This window comes from Myxocyprinus asiaticus, chromosome 41 (assembly GCF_019703515.2).
Source record: "Myxocyprinus asiaticus isolate MX2 ecotype Aquarium Trade chromosome 41, UBuf_Myxa_2, whole genome shotgun sequence".
Lineage (NCBI taxonomy): Eukaryota > Metazoa > Chordata > Actinopteri > Cypriniformes > Catostomidae > Myxocyprinus > Myxocyprinus asiaticus.
Genome location: NC_059384.1, coordinates 5757913 through 5779727, shown reverse-complemented (window position 1 = coordinate 5779727; position 21815 = coordinate 5757913). Strand labels below are relative to the sequence as shown.

Genomic DNA, 21815 nt, shown 5'->3' with positions numbered 1-21815 from the left:
GAATACTGGGTAGCGGGGGTTGATTTGCGTGGCGTCTTACTCTGATGAGAACGCCAGCTCTGTTTCCCCTATTCCTCCTGCTTTTCCGCGACCGGGCAGCCCAGACAAAGGGCTCCGCTGCCGTGTTTGTAAACAGCGGGTTGGCATTGAGGAATTTGAAGTCCGGTTTACGGTGTGTGATTGCTGAACCAATGTCCAAAAGTGTTTGTCTGTCGTAGACAATAAGGCAGACAACATCCAAGACAAAAAACATAAGAATTGTAAACAAAACAAACAAAGCGCTACCACGTTGTGTTGGAGCTCACAACGCAGCAGCCATACTTGACGCCATCTTGAGTCTTTTTAAAGTAGGGGGTCTTGAGATTGATTTTTAAAAGTTGGATTTTAACCTGACACATCATCTTAAAAATTAAAAAGATTATCGCAAGAGCTCAAAAAACACCTCAAGATGTGATGCATCAGCCAAAAATGTCTGCCTGCATTTGTGTAGCTGTAGCAATGGTGCTTTAATTGGGATGAATTTAAACAGGTATACGGTTACTGTAAAGGTAACGGAGGGTGAGAGCCATCCTCTGTAGAACCGCCTTGATGCTGGCAACTCAATCAAAGCATCAGAAAAGAAAGATGGATGGGGTAAAAGACGAGTTGAGGAAGAACAGAAATTAGCCCTAAAATACCTCCTGAACACATCCCAGAATTCTAGATTCTTCCTTTGCCTGATCTGCTTCCTACAGGCACTGCTGATCCTGTAAGCCAGGGGTACTCAACTTTGGAAAGCCGGGGGGCCAGAAAGCAGGATCCCTTTAGCCTCGAGGACCACAGTCTTTATTTATTTATTTATTAAAATATATTTTAATGAATTGTTTATATTAATAAGGTGAGCAGACTATGCTATTTAATATATCATGGACACATGTAATTAACACAAGCAAAATAAAACATCAGATATACTGTAGATATATAGCAGAATTCTTGTAAAAGTGTGGTTCTTTAAAAAAATAAAAACTTTGATGTACTACTATTATAATGCTCATATATAGGCCAATACGTTTTCTGTTTGTTTGTTTTAAAAGACCCACACTTTCACAAGTAGACCACATACTGCAGCAGAATGCACCACTCTAAAAGATGACAATGTACAATTAAAATGTACATTTTGAGAAATGTCAATTTTTTTTGGCATATATAGAATGATGATGATCTGCTGTCACTGTCAAAGATTGTCATGACACACTGGACACATAGTGAACAAACACACACGTTGGCGTGGCTATAATTATGAGGACTCTCCATAGACATAATGATTTTTATACTGTACAAACTATAGATTATATCCCCTAACCCTAACCCTAACCCTCACAAAAAACTTTCTGCATTTTTACATTTTCAAAAAAACATCGTTTAGTATGTTTTTTTAAGCGATTTGAATTACGGGGACACTAGAAATGTCCTCATAAACCACATTTATAGCATAATACCCTTGTAATTACCAGTTTGTAACCTAAAAAGATTTCCTCGTAAACCACCCAAACCTGTACACACACACACACTGCCCTCAAAACAAGACATTTATGTCCAATACTAGCTCCAAAAGCACTAAACTCCATTATTGTAGGCTTTACCTTTTTTTCTGTTATTACTGTTTGCAATGAGCATACAGCTCTGGAAAAAATTAAGAGACCACTGCAAAATTATCAGTTTCTCTGGATTTACTACGTATAGGTAAAAAATGGCAATAAATGACAACTGGTCAAAATAACAAAAAAAGATGCTGTGTTTTCAGACCTCGAATAATGCAAAGAAAACAAGTTCATATTCATTTTTAAACAACACAATACTAATGTTTAAGTGAGGAAGAATTCAGAAATCAATATTTGGTGGAATAACCCTGATTTTCAATCACAGATTTTATGTGTCTTGGCATGCTCTCTACCAGTCTTTCACATTGCTTTTGGGTGACTTTATGCCACTCCTGATGAAAAAATTCAAGCAGCCTGGCTTTGTTTGATGGCTTGATCACATTCCAGAGGTTTTCAATGGGGTTCAGGTCTGGAGATTGGGCTGGCCATGACAGGGTCTTGATCAGGTGGTCCTCCATCCACACCTTGATTGACCTGGCTGTGTGGCATGGAGCAAAATATAAAACAAAAATGTTAATTTAACTCAAACACATACATATAAATAGTAAATCCAGAGAAATTGATAATTTTGCAGTGGTCTCTTAATTTTTTCTAGAGCTGTATAATTGACACTCGGTTGATTCGCACTATGGCAGTAACGAGCAGGTGTGGAGGAGAGACTCAGTGCATGCATTTTTAATGTGACTTTATAGTCACACTCATGTCATATAAAGTGGCTTATAATCAGATATATTAGTGGATTTGTCATTTAATTCATTATTTTTATCAGTTTGCCATTTCTTTTCCTCTATAGTTATTCAGCACAGCAGTTTATCAATACTGAGAATTAGTGTAAAGGTTCTAGAAAATGTACACCTCAAAATTCATATACATTCAATAATTTTCAAAAATCACGCGGGCCACAAAAAGATGGTTTGCGGCCGCCTGTTGAGTACCATGGCTGTAAGCACTTGGAGCAACAAATCACCTTGTCATGTGTCAAACTAGTCAGACCTCATCCAAGATCAGCTCTTCTATCCACATAGAAAGGATAGAACACCTACCTTGATCTTATGGCCCAGATTGGACCGTGTGATCCATATTAAACACTTAGAGCTGGTGAAATCTGACAGTTTGAATCTTATTGGCTGGCCACTATGAAACATCCAAGAAACAAAGTATAATTTACAAATTAAAAAGCTGCTACAATGGGCACTTCCATGGAAGATTGTTGCCATTAAATCTGTCATATATTTTCAAGAGTTTTGTTTGAGTCAGTCAGTAGCAAGCAAATGCAATATTCATCATATACACTCAATATGTCAATTTATTATGAAATATGCAGAGAAATGTTTGTACAATAGCAGGTAGTTATTACTTTGGGATGGAAGGAAATTCTGACCACAAAGTCCACATATTTTCCATTTATTTCCTCATTGTTGTCTAAACAACATTTATTGCCAGCTGTGTCATTAATCAATGTTGGCAGTTCTTGGCCAAAATAAGTTATAACATGTACCAGACTTTATAGTCAAACAAGACTAAGACAAAATTCTAGATCAGATTTTTACCTTCAGAAATATGACGTTTGATTCTGGATTTCCTTAAATTCAAGTGTTTTGACTTTAAATAACACCCATTTTGCTAAACAGTGGCCATTCAGATTGAATGCATTCTTGCATTTAAAACCTGGAAACAGTCAAAGACATCGGCCTAGCACATGTTTACATAGAAAAACAGTTAAAAACAGCACAGAAGGATGCAAAAACCATTCAGTGTGAACGCCCCCTAATACTGAAGCCAATATCTTTACTGGCTCTGTTTACTAATGTAATAGTAACACAACATTCTGCAATGACTCAATCTTATCGTATCTCTTTACCCATCTGGAAGAAGTATCACCTTAAAAATGTCGCTCTGTTACCAGTGTCCTGACCAACAGTCACAAACAATAAACAATTCAACATGAACAATAGCATTTACCTCCAGCTCAGGATCTAGTTATGCTCCATTAAGATGCTTATAAAACCAGACTGCAATAGCTTGAGGAAAGCAACACTGTCATAAACCCGACTCCCTGTTGCTCATACAAATTGTACACTTATCCCAGTTATTATCCCTTGGCCGTGACAATCCCAAGAATTTTGACTTCGATATGTGATCCTTGACGCTGTTTAGCATTTACTCAGTAAAGCCAATAAAGCTATTCATGGGTAGAGCCACTTATGATGAAATGGCTATTTTTTGATACAAAATATTACTATGGCGATACCAAAGAACAGTGATGGACTATTTTATCCAACATTTTTGTGTGCTATGTATTTTTATGCTAATTAAAGTATCAAATCATTAGCTTAGCAACATAAAAATGGCAAACTCCATTGAAATCAATTGTTAGTCAAATCTCCCGTGCTTTTTTTAAACAACTGTGATTAGATCGCAAATAAGCATTTTGTATTCATGACACATGACGATTTTTTTAGATACCATTTCCAGAGCGGCTGGACGTGACCCCAGTGGGAGGGCTTAAATGCCTTTACACAGAGTCTGATAGTGACTCGGAATCACAACACAGCAGTTGTTCAAAGGCTGCTTTGATGGTGTAGCTACAGTCCCAAACCCAACCACCACCTCGAACCATCTCTCTTCTGTCCTCTGAGTGACTTCTCCTCACCCCTTCACCCCCAACACACACATTCCAAACGGCATGCTGTGAAAAACAGGCCTGTTGTGTGGCACGGCCCTGGCGGCAGACTCTGTCACGTTTACAAGCTGTTCCCCACTGTGAGGCCGTCTCCAAGCCCCTGCTCCCAAATGACCTGTAAAACACTTGCCTCTCACACCAACCTGACCTTAACAGCTCGCTCGCTCTAATTGTGCCATTGAGAGCTAAATGTGCTTTTGTGATGGCCAGCCATTAGATCATGAGCACTAATTGGCTCCCTGTATCTCTTTCCACTGCTAAAAGTGATTGCGTTATTGGAAGTTATTGCGGTAATGTTTTGTGTAAGTGTGCTGGGGTTTGCATATGGCAATTAGTATGTGTATAATTGCGATGTGCTAAGTGTGTATTTGTTTAATGGGTTGTGGATCTGTAACTGTGACATACATGGTGTGTATAAGAGTTTAGAAGATGTGTAACTGATCTGCTGAGTGCTTGTGTGGCCTGACTATACTTTAAAAAACAAGTATGATGTTAAATTTTCAAAACATCCCTATGGACTGATGTGACTAGTTACATTTAGCTTCTTTTTTTACGAAATAAATGAGATTACAAAGTATCAAATATTATTAATTAAAGATCATCAATAATTTCCAAGTCTGGATATACTTCTGTTCCACATAAAGAAATGTGTTAAAAAAAAGTTGTGCCATAAACTAACATTCTCCTGGGTCAAAGGTTAAATGCTTCGAGCTCAGAGAGATGGCAATAGATGAGTTTAACTTGTGATTTACTGTGAGTCCTGACACGTTACGCATTCACTAAATAATCATCCACTCCTAGCAGAAGCAGCATTACAATATCTTCCAATTCAATAACAGGCATTTGTTGTACCATAAAATCTTTGGCTAACAAGGAGCAAAAATTAAATTAAAACGTTCAGACACAAAACTAAATATACATATAAATGACAAATTGGCAAATTCATTTAGATAATACAACAATGCTTTTTCACTTTTAAACAAAAGCACACAGAGTAAAAGTCATTATAACCTTTTGCGACCAGTGTTGGGGGTAACGTGTTACAAGTAATGCGCGTTACTTAATCAGATTACATTTTCTAGTAACAAATAACGTAATATTTTTTTATTTTAGACCATAATATCAGAGTTACTTTTTAAATAAAGTAACATTTTGCTTTTGTACACCCCTACTTTTCCTGTATTGTGAGAAATCAGGCGTAAAAGTGTGCAAACTTCGGGGAGGAGATGTAGTGCATGATTGGCATTGTAGTTCTATAGTGTGTGAGGCCAGAGACTATTTTGCATAGAGAGATGAGTCACTTCTATTTAAATAAATGGAAGAAACTGGAATGCCCAACCAAGAAGCTCTAGCACCCAACAGTCAATGGATGTAGAAAGGAAGTCCCACCTTGCAGGTAAAAGAGCCAATCACCTTTTAGATACAGACATCACCTGTCAATCAACTCGCTAACGTGCATGCTCCAGGAAAATTGCGTGTTTTAGCATAATATGTGGTCAACAGTCGGTTGAGTGAAATGCGATTGATTCCTGTGTTAATACAAGCTGCATTAAAAAATAAGTAAATGAGTTTAGGCAGAGGGATTATAAGACTAGTCTTCCACTGGTCACGACATGATACAAAGGGTGAAATACTCACTCAATTCACTGACTTATGCAGCCGACTGCTCCGTGTTACAGCTCCCCGTAACTGGGAGAATGGGATGAGAAAAGCTGACTCTGGATCAGTGACTCCGAGCAATGTTCTACATCGATTGTGTACACAGAGAAAATGTCTTAGTTTCTAAAAAGATTCTACATTTTTGTTTTATAATAAACAAGTAGTTTGATTCATGAAACAAACCGTTTTTATGACATTTTGGTAGCATTAAAAACAATTCCATTCAAGTTGTATCAGCATGCACCTTTGAAGTTGTGCACGATCAACCAGTGGCGTCTGAACGCACCGTGGTTCAACTCAATACAAGCGTGCACTGAGACGACTTAAGTGAAAAATATTCATTTATTCATCAGACTTATTCCTTGAAGACGTTAGACTGGCATTCCCCACTGAATGTTATCCTGACTTTTGAAAAACATCTTAAGTTGTCGATAGGCACAGCACATGATGACATATATGATGCAGGTTCAAGTGTTGGACTTTGCTGCTTTAGGTAAGACAGTGGTTATTCTTCATTATTTATATTGGCTGCCATGTTGATGGAAAAACAAAATGCATATTCATATTATTGATTATTATAAATATGACATGAAGACCTACTTTCTAAATATCTGTTTGTTTACTATGTTGTTTTGACATGTTTTGTACAGTAGCTAGCATGACCTGTAATGTCTCTTGTATGCAATGCATGGCTTATTTGTATGGAATGCATAGCATAGCAGAAGAGAAAGTGGCTGTGAGATAAATTGTGATTTACCTTAACGCAAAAATAAGGTAACGCTTTAATTTCCATACAAATTTACTTTTTAATTAAGTTACTTTTTTAAGGACTAACGCAATATTCTAACAAGGTAGTTTTAAAAGTAAAGTTACCCAACACTGTTTGCGACCCCGCCCCCACCCCCCCATCCACATCCGTAGACATTTTATTTTGGCTTTGCCATATTTAATGCATAATTTAAATTAATTTAAACTGAATGAATACTGTTCACAAGACTCTAGACTGTCATTGATTGAGTCACGTGACACAGCATGGCTTTGATTTCCTTGAAGCGCTTCTACGGGCGCCAGTGGCGGACTGGCCATCGGGAGAACCGGGACCTTTCCCGGTTGGCCGGCTGCGAAACGGGGCCGAATGGGCCGCGATAATCTGAAACGGGCCGCCTCGTTATGCCAAACGGGTCACAACAGGCTGAAGAGGGCCACAAAACAACGCCGCAATATGCAGAATAGGACAGCAAAAGTTCAGTTTCAGGCTGCAGCTGATGTTTGGACCACTCAACATGTTTGTCAGACATGGGACAATAGTAATCAGTACATAGATTCAGAATGTGTAATTTAATTTTATTTGAACATGGTTGGCAGTGATTGGATGATGCTGGCCATTACTTTGAATCAGAATTAATTATGCTAATTTCTTATGTAATGTCTGTAACATCTCAAAAATGAATAACCAACATTTCTGGAAACATAATAAACAATTTGATTTAAAAAAAAAAAAATCTGACTTTCTATACCTTGGTATTACTTACAATTTCACAACTCAGTCCCACTGTCCATATATGTGGACATACATTTTTAAGAAAATGTTTGCTCTACAAATTATTTGTATGCTTGTTTATTAGGTGCTACTAGTTACAAATCAAAAAGGGAAATGGAAAATGCACACAGCAGTCATGCTTAGGAGGATAAAGTCGTTCAGCCACAGAGAGAGCAAAGGTGCCCATGATGTCAAAATGAAGTGGAACAGAATAAGTAATGAGCATGCATGTAGAGCTGAAACTGAACGATTCCTTTAATAGCCTTCCAGCTAGCAGCAGTTCGCTCATAATTACAGGCTATTTAGTTGTTAAGGTGCAACCTCAGCAAGAATTTGGTCCAAAAGCTTCGCTTTGTATCTGACTTCGAAAAGCCGAAAGAATCTGAGAAAAAAATATTACTTGACGTATTCTGTGTTTATAAGGGTTCTGCTATAGCTCTAGAGGTTTCACTGAAATGTAATGGTTTTGACAGAGGAAAAACTGCCTCTCATTTACATTTGAATCCAAATTCATAAATACATTCTGCCTTTTGAGGAGATCACACATGACTGAATTATAGCTATTAAAGGGATAGTTCACCCAAAAATGAAAATTCTCTCATTATTTACTCACCCTCATGCCAGCCCAGATATGTATGACAAATGAAGGCTTTTAGAAGAATATTTCAGCTCTGTAGGTCCTCACAATGCAAGTTAATTTAACAGCATCCAAAAAGCACACAAAGGCAGCAGAAAATAATCCATATGACTCCAGTGGTTAAATCCATGTATTCAGAAGCTATATGATAGGTGTGGGTGAGAAACAAATCAATATTTAAGTCCTTTTTCACTATAAATTCTCCTCCCTGCCCAGTAAGTGGCGAAATGCAGGAAGAATGTGAAAGTGAAAGTGGATATTGATAGCAACTAACCATACAATCATGCATAGTTATGACAGCAAAATAAATAAGCTTATCACATTTTAAAAGCATGGTGAAAACGCTTCCTATAACCTTTGTTGTTGTTGTCGTCGTGCGTCCAATCAATCTCTACCGTATTTTGGCACAAATTCATCTGTCACTTGGTAAAAGTTTGATTTTAAGTATATTTTTGTTTACATTTTCAAAATATAATTTGATATTGTGTTTGGTCATATCTTCTTATCTAATGTAAAATCTGGGTCCTCAATCAAAACCACTGATCTAAGTTAGAGTAATTACTATTCAGTCATAACAGAAGAGAAGTTTTTATCTTGAATTGCTGTATCCTGTATAAAATGTTTAAATGTTTTATAAAACAACCCAAATTCAAATAGTATTATTTACTGAATGTGGGTTAATCATTTCAGCATTAAAAATGCATACTGTATGCCTGATTGGAGTTTTTATTTTCATATGCCAAATTTCTCATGCTTTAAAAGTGTATTAAATGTGCAAGCATGTGTATTCATCAACCTGTTACATGTCCGACATCATAATAAAGGCCTGTTGAATCAAGTTAAAACTTGTTTTTCTGATAATTCAGAAAGAACCTACATAATTTCTTTACTGTAAACCATAGATATCCCTGTATAATAACTTTTATTAACACCAACAAATATTTTAACATTATAAAATGTTTAAAAGATTATTAAAACTGCAGCACTGCCCATTGAAATCTGCGGCTCAAAAGAACCCGGAAACGCGGTTGCCTGTGGTTGCTAGCGTAAAGTAAAATGAAAATGTTCTCATCATTTTTTTTATTTTTTTTTGTGGATTTTCCCCCTTTTTCACCCAATTTGGAATGCCCAATTCCCAATGCACTTTTAAGTCCTCGTGGTCGCGTAGTGATTCGCCTCAATCTGGGTGGCGGAGGACGAATCCCAGCTGCCTCTGCATCTGAGACCGTCAATCCGCGCATCTTATCACGTGGCTTGTTGAGTGCGTTGCCATGGAGACATAGCGCGTGTGGAGGCTTCACGCCATCCAACGCGGCATCCACGCTCAACTCACCACGTGCCCCACCGAGAACTAACCACATTATAGCGACCACGAGGAGGTTACCCCATGTGACTCTACCCTCCAATAGAGTCACATGGGGTAACCAATTTGGTTGCTTAGGAGACCTGGCTGGAGTCACTCAGCATGCCCTGGGATTCGAACTAGCGAACTACAGGGGTGGTAGCCAGCGTTTTTTACCACTGAGCTACCCAGGCCCCCAATATGTTTCTACAATTAAATATGTGAATGAGAATATCCAATGAATGTGAATGAGAAACGAGATAAAAATAAATAAATAAATAAAAAACGCAATATTTCAGTTTTGAATCACAATACAATAAATGTAGTTAGAATCGCAATATTATTGTATCATGACCCAGATATCAATGTAATATTATATCATCATCTCAACTGCTGATTCCCATTCCTACTTTTAACTAGTTTTGGACAATTATTGCAATCAACTAGCAGCTGACTACTGTACGAGAAACCAGATGTTACATGCGCTTGTGTCCTGAGAATGAATGGCTCTATTGGGAAGCAGGCAAAGTCTCGGGGGACATTCCTTGCAGTGGCTCAGCCGATTGGTCCGTATTAAAAAACAACAAGGCCAAGGTAAACGCTGATTTGAAGGAAGGTAGTGTGTATGTGTGCGAGAATGTGTGTATTTTGGGGGGAGAATTTAGTCTTGGATGGCGGAGCCTAAAATAAATCGTTAGGGCTAAAGGAGGAGCGTAGCTCATCCTCTAAGGAAAACAGAAAGTTTCGCAAATGACTGACATGCATGATGACTGTGGCGCCAGGCAAGTGCAGACTGCTGCCCACATTCTGAGGCTTCATGGGAAACGGGGAGTATCGAGGGAGCCAAACTGTTTTTGTGCTGATGTCACAGAGGTCTGCAGCATAATTTGCCTTTTTCAGCACATTGTTTGAAAACTTACTTTCTACATCAGTGTGGCTGAATTCCCTGTTACCACACTGCGGTAAGACCTGCTTTTACTGGTCAGAGCTGGTGTAAGAGACCAGAATATTTGAGGATACCAGCAATGCAGAAAAGCTTGCATGAAGGATTAGCTGTATAAAAACAAGAATATTGAGGAGCTGATTTAAAAATAAACACTCATGAAGGTTGTCTATGTAAGGGATAACCGTCCAGTAAGCAAGCCATTATCACAAAATAAGCACTAACAGGCATCTTGTATCACCCTGAAGGGGTTATAAACATGTGACTAGAGGTAGACGATATATCGGTTTTACCGATTAATCGGTGCCGATAGTTGCTTTTTAGAACTTTCGGTTATCTGCAAAAATCTATGGGGAAAGTTGTTTTTATGGGGGGTTCTTCTCTGGAGGATTCTACAGCTGAAACGGCTTTGTAATATAACAGCGGCCTCTAGAGGTGAAATAAAAACAATCACTGACACTAAATGGGAATTTAAATCAGTCATCATTGAAAATATTCATCCATATTTTTATCCTCACTTTAATGCATATTTGTTATTTTGATTAGATAATCAAATTTTCTAAATTGAAGCGAGGGCATGTAAAGAACAAAATCTGACTATATGGAAATGTGCACTGTCAGCACATCGTGTCTCCAACTTCATATCTTGTGAATAATGATATAAAACCTCTTCTGGTGAAATATATGTGTATATAAATATATAGAATACTTCATCTGGTAAATATATAGGCTGTAAATTCTTAAATATAGAGCAATGTAACAGAGCCAAGTCTCTGTTATTGCAAAATAACAGTCCTGAAATAACAAAGTGTATTTCTTGTTTATACTGTAGTAGTTAAAAGTCCTGCTATATGCACCAAATCTTTTTTTTTTTTCTTTTCAGGATATTATTGGGATTTTGATTGCACTATAAGGCCTTCAGTTGGCCTTGTAGCCTCTATGTCTGTGCCACTCACTAAATTTTTTAACCGTTTAATCGGCCGATAGTTTTTAAAATCGACCACCACCTTAATTATTGTTATCGGCAAAATCCACTGTCGGTCGGCCTCTACATGTGACTGTACATGTATATTACCCAGTATATTACAGGCTACTTACCAAACACAAATACCAAATTACATTAAAAATGAATATGAGTTGTTGAATATGTCAAGAAAAAAATGTAAAATGTCAAACGTATAACAGCGATATCACAGTGTAACTGAGTTTGGAGACACTCTGAACAATCCATTAACAAATGTGTGGTGCTCTCGACACAGGAAACTGACCCATGACCCAGTATTTGCCCTCAGACATTACTGATGCACCCTTCCTTCCAATTCACCCTCTAAGGTTTCTGTCATTTTAAAAATAAGAGCTAATATAGCTGCAAGCAGTAATTATGGGGCCCAAATACACCTGTGACATGCAAAAAAAGGGTAATTGTTGCAATACCACATAGCACATTTCATGTCAATAAGTCAAAGCATTGCAAAGATAAGGCCTCACTTCCCGTTTGGCATCCCCTTCGTCAAATGTATCAATGCGATACATTAACTGGTGTATCAAAAAGATTTAAACAAATTTTGACAAGCATTGTCTAAAGCTGGTCTGATCCAAATCTGAGGGGGATTACATGAATGCTGTATGAGTTTGAAAAGTAGACTACCCTTCAAAAGTTTGGAAACACTTTAGACACTTTAAGACAATTTAGTTCTTGAAAGAAATTGATGCTTCTGTTCGCATTTAATTGATCAAAAACACTACCTTAAACAGTAGTAATGCTGCAAATTATTATTATTATTGTATGAAATAACTGCTTTATATTTTCATTTATTTTAAAATTACATTTTTACCTGTGATGGCTTAGCTTAATTTCAACAGTCATTACTCCAGCCTACTATGAAAACAATGCATAATATAGTACTCAATGAAATTATTCTAATGTGCTAATTTGGTACTCAAAAACCATTTCTTTTTGTTAAAACAGTTAAAAACGGTCGTGCTACTTAATGAAGTATGGAAATCACAATACAGTGCGTTTCTTCAGTTGCTGATGTATTGAGTACATTCAATACTTTACACTTGCAAGAAATGACGTGCACAGGCCTTAGTAGGGACAGGGGCGGAAGGATACATTTTTTATTTTTTATTTTATGAGTAGTAATTACAAATACTTCACTAATTTCTTTGCTTTTTGAGTATTTAACCATTTTCTTGTATATAGAGTATATACTGTACATAATGTTTTCCATTTTTATTTTCCATCACAAATAATAGCCTATTCTGTTATATTTCTCACAAAAAGCACCATTGTAATACACTTGTTTATTTATTGTCAGACATGTCCTGTGATAACCCCATGTTTATGACATGTGCCATAGTAAAAACATGGTGTTTTTTAAAGTACCTTGGAGTATCATGACAGTATCTTGAAATATGAATATGATCAATCATTCAGTACCATGGCACTACCCTGGTAACGTGGTGCACGACGCGAAGGCGCAATGAGAAAGTGCTAACGCGAGGACTCGAGGAGATCGACTGTGTTCTGCGAATGCTACAGGGGCCTTGAATAACGTATAACATGCGAGTAAGGGCAGCCATTGGAGTTTCTGGTGCCCCCCCAGGGTATGATGGTGGCCCCCTAAGGAGTTGGTGCCCTACACAGACTGCGTAATATGCATATTGGGAGCTGCGGTACTGTGGTAGCCTAATGGTATTTTTCTGAAAGTGATTAGTCTAATGGCTTATTAGTTTCTACAAAACCAAACTGGCTTTGACTGAACCAGACAGCTCCTTCAGTTTGTCAATATTCTATAAAAGATTAATTGAATTTATATGACTGAAAGCGACGCAACCGCTCACATTATACTTAATAAATAAATGCAGTAGCAATCGAGCATTATTCTTTTGATGAACTCACAACACAATACATGGAGTGTATTTTTATCTGACCTGTTACTCATCTGAGGTAACAGCACTTCGATTCATTCATTTTCAATGCGAATTCAAAACTGCATTTTTTGCTTCCTTGAAGGGCACTCCTGCGGGAGGGGACACCACTCGAAAGCTCATTCAAAATAAAAGTGAGAAAATGAATCTTTTCTCACAGGGCCCTTCCACAAGACTGTTAGCGAAGGGTACAGTCATACAGTAATGCCATGTTCCCTTCAGAGTACCCACTTTAAGGGCTCTGCAGTTCGGAGTGAGTAGGGCATAGGGAGGATCACTTGCGATTGGAATTCTCCCCCGATCTGCTGTAGCGCATGCTCTTAAAAACACCTCCGCTTAATTTTCTTTAATACGCCAGCGATTTACAAAGAAATATCATAATAACACATTATTACTGTTATTGTGAGATTATGACGATATTTTAATTTCGTTTTATGTAACTATTTTAATTTAATGATTACAATTTCTCCCCTTTTTCTGGACGACCAAGAGTACCTTTAGATTTGTGCCACTGCTGCCCCCATTCTGTGCACGTCAGTGCTTGCAAATCAAATTTTGGTTTTAAAAATGGCTAAAAAGAAACAAGTCTCTTTTATTATTATTATTATTGGAGATTAAGGCTATTCCATGCACTACTGTCTTGAAAAAAGAAATCAAACTCAAAAACTGGATCTAACCAGGATAGAGAGGGAATTGGACGGCCTAGATGCACAACAACAACAAGACAAGTACATCAGAGTCTCGAGTTTGAGACTCCTCACAGGTCCTAAACTGGCAGCTTTAATGACCAGTACAGGCCAAACAATAGTTGTATCTGCAACAGTTAAGAGAAGACTCTGGGATGTAGTCTGGGATGGCAGACTTTCAATGAAAAAGCTACATCTGACACTGGCAAATAAAGAATAGAATGTGCAAAACAACTTAACATATTGAAAGGTATATTATTAGAAATGAGTATTATGTATGGATGAACCAAACTTTGAGTTGTTGAGCTGTTGTTAGAAAATCTTGGATCCCTTCAAGCCAATAACATGTTTGGGAAGTGCTTCAGAAAGCATGGGATGAAACTTTACCTGAAGATTTAGCATAAACTGACTGCTAGAATGCCTACGGTGTCATTGTAGCAAGTGGAGCAATTTAAAGTATCTTTAGTGAATAAAATTATGATATTTCTTTCACAAACATACACATTTCATAATGTTTCCTAACTTTGTGTATGTTTTTGACTAGATTCAAAATAAATCCCAAAAAATTGGGATTGAAACCAATGGTATGATAGCAATCAGAGAAAAAAGATTTTTGTACTATGCCATTTGGTTCAAACATTATAAGCTAAAATGTACACAAAACTTTGAACTGTTGGTGGTTCTAGACAGTTTGGGATACAGATCCCAAAATGGCCACCAGGAATTTTCAGACCCTACCCAATGAGTGTGCCAGTGTGACCTCCAGCTAGAAAGGATAAATATGAAAACTAAAAGATAAAATAGGTGCCTATTTATCTTCTTTGCTTATTGCAGCCCCAATCAGAAATTACGGTGCAGCCATAATTGATTAAAACAGACATAAATACATGACATTTTCAGAACAAGTTGTGCGCAGTTTGTTGAGTCACAATTTTTGATTTTTATGTTGGCTTGACAAAGCCAATATACTGACAGTTATTCTACAGAACTGGTACAGGGCTTTTCAAAAATCCCTAAACCAAGACCAAAAAAATGTATTGTAACTCCTAGATCTTTTAAGCCACGTTCACCAATCTTGGCATATACTTTTAGACTGTTCTGATTTGGGTTACTATGACTTTTCTAACTGATTGGAATTACGGTTTTCACACAGCGTACGATCAAAACTTTGAAAAATCTTTGAAAAGTCTGATTGTCTAGACAAACTTTACCTATATAGTGTAAACGTTCTATTTTTAGTTAATCCTGTTGTAAAGTCCCTCTACATTTTGACAGTTTGCATTCCGTCGTCACACAACAGTTTAATCTGTTATTCCAAAGATCAGTCACAATTACACCCCATTGATTAGAAAGAACCACCACTTGGAGAGCCTCTTCCTGATGCCACGTCCTGTGCCTGTCCGAGCCAGCGCATACAAAAGTGGTGGTCTAAATCGAGCCGCGGCTCCCGTGGCAACAATAGCTGGAAAGAAGAAGTGTGACGGAGCTTTTCCTCTGTCAGAGGGGCAGACGGCCCTGTTTTGTAAGCACCTCCATCCTGTGAAAGTCCCTCTGAACACAGAGAGACCTCCACCTGCCAGAGGCCGGCTCAATGAAAGTCGGGGTCCAACCACCTTTCCAGGAAGAGACAGTGATATCATTGAGTTAAAGACAAATGACTAAATCTGATCTCAGGTCAGTTTTGAAGGGGAAAGGGTACACACAGCGCCATTGCTGTAGGTACAGTCTTACAGACCGGGAGCCCGGCTCCGGGGCCCCTCCCCCTGCTTGACTGGCGCCAGTACTCAATGGGCACTGCACTTTGATTATTTGTGTTAACAGTTAATTTAGCACCAGAGACACATGTGCCAAAGCTGCCTTCACTTCCTCATGCATCACGAACAAATGTGACTTTTATGGGTTTTTTGCACAAAGCCAGACCTTCCCCCCTCTACTTCCCCAAGCTAGCACACACACCTCCCGTTTGCTGGCGTCGCTCATAACCCTCTGCCGACTGACAACTGCCTTTAACACACACACTGCTAATGGCTTCCACATCTTGCTTGAGAAAGTTATTTCTGGCTCTTCTGTTCCCAGTGTTTGCATTATCAGGGGAGACACAGAAGCTCTCTGATGCCTTTAATCCAAGTTTGCTTTCATGCACGAATAAAACACACCACAAAGTTTTGCTGAAATCGCAAACTTTTGCATTTGGTATGTGGTCTGCCATCATGCATTTGAAATAATTATTGACAGAGTGCATGGGTCACCCATCATCAATTTTCAGTCTTAATAATCACCTAAACAATATATTATAAAATCTACCATATAAAAATCAAGTGGTTCTAAATGATGGACAAAGAGAGAAAAAGCAAATAAGCATGGTCATGGATTGGGAAGGTTGGATGTCGTTGTAGCTGGACATTGACAAGAAGTAACCGGCCCCACTCGATCCTGACTCCTCTCGCGCTCCATCTCCCGTCTGAGCCGCGACCAGCTCCATCCCCTCCAGCAGTGAGGAACATCATCCCAAACCACCACAGCGCTCTATAGAGCAGCTTTGGGTTGTCTACTTTTTCAAGGCACAGAAAACTGATATGATTTCTTAAGACTTTCAAAGGAAACAGACTATCTAATTTTGGTAGCGTTGAGGAGAGTGATAATTCTATTTCACATTACTCCATAAGGCATCCAAAATTTGTGTCTGACCACACTGGCCAACAGCGGGTGAATTGAGAACATTGAGAACAAATAATTCACCTGTTCCAATCAACAAATATTGCTACGAGATTAAAACTGCAAGGCCACCTCTACACTAATATCCCCGTATGGTACGCATTATGTTCTAATGATGGAATATTTTTTCCCAATTGATTTTCTGACAACAGAAAAAGCTAAAAATAAAAATACTTTTTTGAAGAATAAAAAAAATGGTGAAATGATGCCACATGGCAACTCTACCACAATGGAAAATTGTCCAAAAACTAGTTTTTCTTAAAGCTTATTCATTTCTCCTTGAATTAAATAATTACGGTATTTATGTATTTAAACACTTAGAACTCTTATAAACTAAAACTGAGAGAATAATTATAATGTGTTCTTTAATATTTGTCACTTACCGATTTCATTTTTGCTGCCACTAAAGCCTAGCTCATCCTCAATGTAGTCAATCTGTAAAATTAACTGTGCTCTCTTCTTGACCTTTCCATAGGATGTTAAGTTTTGTCTAAAAAAAAGAAATACAAATAATGTTATTTATGCATAAATGCAATTATGGTAAACATTTCCGAATAAATGAATAAATGCAATAATATAATAGATGTCACAATCTATAAAAAAAAATTCCCAAAGTGAAAATCCATTAGTGCAATTCCATTGCAGTACAAGGTTGCCATATGGCAACAGCAATTTTTCTATTGTGGTTAGTGTTTTCATATGGCAATGTTTCTAAATTTTCTGTAAAAGTATGCGAGATAAAGTTTATCAGTTAACAACATCTAATTAACTCTTTAAAGATGCAGCAAAAAAAATCATGACATAAAAGAAACCAAACACAGAAATGTCTTTTAATAGAACAAAATTTCCAAAAGTATTTGTGTGGACGACATGACCTATCTTGGCCTTAAAGTTACTATCTTGAAAGCGAAAAAGTCTTTTAAAGACCAATCAAAATTTTTGTTTTGTGGCTTTTAGTCCAAGTTAATCAGCTTTGAGGCCATTGAAATACTAGTATACTTATTACTTTTAGCAGATATACGCACTTAAGATTTTAGTAAAATTTGTAAAAGTGGTCAAAATAATTGAGGACTCATCTTCTACTAAAAGGGGTTTTAAAATGTTTGTCCAATAAAATGTTCTCTTGGAGTGGTGGTGGCATAGTGGGCTAAAGCAAAGGACTGGTAAGAAGGTGGTTGCCGGTTCGATCCCCAAAGCCACCACCATTGTGTCCTTGAGCAAGGAAATTAACTCCAGGTTGCTCTGGGGGTACTGTCCCTGTAATAAGTGCACTGCAAGTCACTTTGGATAAAAGTGTCTACCAAATGCATAAATGTAAATGTAGAAGGAGAATGCCGTTCTTCACAGCTGTGATGTAAACTAAAGGTTATTGGCAATTAAATAAAAGGGATGCGACCCAATATTTCAGTAAATCAACACAGATCATAAAACTGTGCTTGTCAACCCAGTTCATTGGGTCTTTAAAGTAAGTGGATTGTATTCATTAAAGCTCTAATGCTAAAGTCATGGAGAGAGTTATTGTCTATATAAGGGCTTCATAGGTTGGCAGGTTCATGTCTCTTATCCACGCTGCCTCCTCTTTCCTTCCCGGTATTGTCCTACATCCTGTGTACCATTTCTGCAACCTGTGCCACAACAGCACCAACAGGGACCAACTGTTGTCACAGACACTCTGTCACCAGAGCATTTGTCCATCAGCCCCATGTCTCCAGGTTTATAGCTGGGTCCTTTGGAACCCTTGTGGAACAGCTTGTTATTAAAAGCACAGAAAGTCACGTTCTACCCGTGGACTCCAATTCGTCTCCATTGTTGTCAGTCAATGAGTAGGACATCTGATTGGTTGATTGGAAACCACTCAAAACAAAACAGTTCACTTCAGGATTATAATGTTAAATTGTCAACATATCGCTAGCTACTTGAATAATAACAGATCTGGTTAAATGGAACAGACATTCAAAGGTAACTTTATCATTAAGACAAGAAAAATACTTTATACTCAAGTCCACGTATGCAGATTTGAGAGCTTGGCAAACACTTTGCCAAAGCATGGTCCTGTTGAACATGTTTAACGTGCATTCTTGCGTTACTGCAGCGGTAACAAACCTCTGAACTCAAGGGGGCGATTGAGTTACCTTCAAAAGTTTGTGCCATAAAACTGGACGTTTTATTTGCATAACTGTTTATTCATGTAAGCAATATTCGCTTCAAACTGTTGTTCTGCCGTGACAGTAGGTGACTTGAAAAAGAAAACTCACACTAGAAGCAGACAGTTCACACTAATATCCACTATAGCACCCCTTGTTGGAATGTTGAGAATGCGTACTTGCGTTGAGGTTGCGGTTGGAAACATTTTGTAATGCAAAACTGCACATAATCGAGTTTGCATCACTAAAAGCATCTACGCTCACATACAGTACGTTTTGGCTTTAATTATGTACAATTTGTCCTTGCACTTGTAATGCGTTAACTTGTATAGAGTATGTTTCTGGCATTACACACTACTTGACACGATATAGTGACGCTGATATGTTGACTTTTATGGATTTTGACAGCATATTTCTGTGAAATCTGCACCAAAACTACACTCCATACCCCATAATGACAAAGCAAAAACCAGATTTTTGATAATTTTGCAAATTTATTAAAAAGAAAAACTGAAATATAACATAAGTATTCAGACCCTTAACTTAAGTTGAAGCACCTTTGGCAACGATTACAGCCTCAAGTCTTTTTGGGTATGATGCGACAAGCTTTGCACACCTGGATTTGGGGATTTTTTGTCATTCTTCTCTGCAGATCCTCTCAAGCTCTGTCAAGTCGGATGGGGACCATCAGTGGACAGCCATTTTCAGGTCTCTCCAGAGATTTTCGATTGGGTTCAAGTCTGGGCACTGGATGGGCCACTCAAGAACATTCACAGAGTTGTCCCTAAGCCCCTCTTGCGTTGTCTTAGCTGTGTGCTAAGGGTCATTGTCCTGTTGGAAGGTGAACCTTTGGCCCAGTCTGAGGTCCTGAGCGCTCTGGACCAGGTTTTCTTTAAGGATATCTCTGTATTTTACTGCATTCAGCTTTCCTTCAACCCTGATCAGTCCCCCAGTCCCTGCTGTTGAAAAACACCCCCACAGCATGATGCTACCACCACCATGCTTCACCGTTGGAATGGTATTGTGCAGGTGATGAGCGGTGCCTGGTTTCCTTCAGACATGACGATTGGAATTGAGGCCAAACAGTTCAGTCTTCGTTTCATCAGACCATAGTATCTTGTTTCTCACAGTCTGAGAGTCCTTTAGTTGCTTTTTTATGTGTCTTGCACTGAGGTGAGGCTTTCGTCTGGCCACTCTGCCATAAAGTCCAGATCAGTGGAGTGTTGCAGTGATGGTTGTCCTTCTGCAAGTTTCTCCCATCTCCACACATGATCTCTGGAGCTCAACCAGAGTGACTATCGGGTTCTTGGTCACCTTTCTTACCAAGGTCCTTCTCCCCCGATTGCTCAGTTTGGCCAGGCGCCAGCTCTAGGAAGAGTGCTTGTTGTTCCAAACTTCTTCTATTTAAGAATTATGGAGGCCACTGTGCTCTTGGGAACCTTCAATGCAGCATAATTTTTTTTGTAGCCTTCCTCAGATCTGTGCCATGACACAATCCTGTCTCTGAGCTCTGCAGGCAGTTCCTTTGACCTCATGGCCTGGTTTTTACTCTGATATGCATGTTCAGCTGTGAGACCTAATAAAGACAGGTGTGTGCCTTTTCAAATCATGTCCAGTCAATTGAATTTGCCACAGGCGGACTCCAATCAAAGTGTAGAAACATCTCAAAGATGATCCAGAGAAATGGGATGCCCCTGAGCTAAATTTCAAATGTCATAGCAAAGGGTCTAAATATTTGTCAATGTGATATCAGTTTTTTCTTTTTAATAAATTTGCAAAGTTAACAAAAATCTCATTTTTCTAAGCAACCAAATTGGCCCGGTTGCTAGGGAGGGTAGAGTCAAGTGGGGTAACCTCCTCGTGGTCGCTATAATGTGGTTCGTTCTCAGTGGGGCAAGTGGTGAGTTGAGCATGGATGCCGCGGTGGATGGCGTGAAGCCTCCACATGCGCTATGTCTCCGTGGCAACGCGCTCAACAAGCCACGTGATAAGATGCGCGGGTTGGCGGTCTCAGACACGGAGGCAGCTGGGATTCGCCCTCCACCACCCGGATTGAGGCGAATTACTACGCGACCACGAGGACTTAAAAGCGCATGGGGAATTGGGCATTCCAAATTGGGTGAAAAAGGGGAAAAAATCTAAAGTTTTTGCTTTGTCATTATGGGGTATAGAGTGTAGATTGATAAATAATTGAAAGCATTTTAGCATAAGGCTGCAACATGAAATGAAGGGGTCTGAATACTTTCTGAATGCACTGTATCAAAACTAAACAAGCCATTGGCTCTACATTAAAAATAAATAAATAAGTAGACCTGTTTGATTTAGCATAAACAGCTCCAGTTATATGAAAAGAAATGGCAGCAGATTTGAGGTTTCGAAAGAGACATTAACAGCAATTCTACTGGCGACAAGTGCTATTACTGACGGCACCAGCGCGAGAGATGGATTACAGCCTGTAGGGCCAGCACGAGTGACGTTTTGCGGCCGTACATCTGGGATTGTGTTTAAATCTCCTTAAACAGTGCACAAGAAGCCAAAACTATTTTCATTTAAGAGCAATTAAGTGGATCAGAGCCCCGTTGCCACCCCGGCCCACTTTTCATGCTTCCCTAACTCTGTTTTCACCCTTGTGTTATTAGCTATTTCCTCTCTTCCACAGGCAACAGGAATGCTCACTTTTCCCTTTAAAAGAGCAAACTTTCTAACACTTACATTACATAAACACACACTCACACACAGAGACAAACACACAGGAAGACCACCGAGATGAAGAGGGACCAGGGCCATCCCCCCTCCTCCAGAATTGAGGACAGGGGGCTGAAATACTCCGAGCGTGCTGTGTTGCTCCATTTATGGGCGGTAATTAAAAACATCCAGCAGTAATTTAATAGT

The 21815-nt window shown here is 38.6% G+C and overlaps 1 protein-coding gene across 2 annotated transcripts in view; it reads right to left on the bottom strand.

The window, feature by feature from the left end:
* Positions 1-1029: 1029 nt before the first annotated feature.
* LOC127431501 (ubiquitin-conjugating enzyme E2 variant 2-like) overlaps positions 1030-21815 on the bottom strand; it is a 40232-nt gene continuing 19446 nt past the window's right edge. The window contains exons 4-6 of one of the 2 annotated variants that reach the window (XR_007895614.1): positions 17163-17269; positions 5962-6067; positions 1030-2118 (exon numbers count right to left, since the gene is read on the bottom strand). Coding sequence is in view for 1 of the 2 variants with exons in the window: in XM_051681941.1 (XP_051537901.1) it covers positions 17210-17269 (60 nt within the window). In the remaining variant the exon portion in view is untranslated. The remainder of the gene's footprint in view (positions 2119-5961; positions 6068-17162; positions 17270-21815) is intronic. The other variant, XM_051681941.1, reaches the window with a different exon arrangement.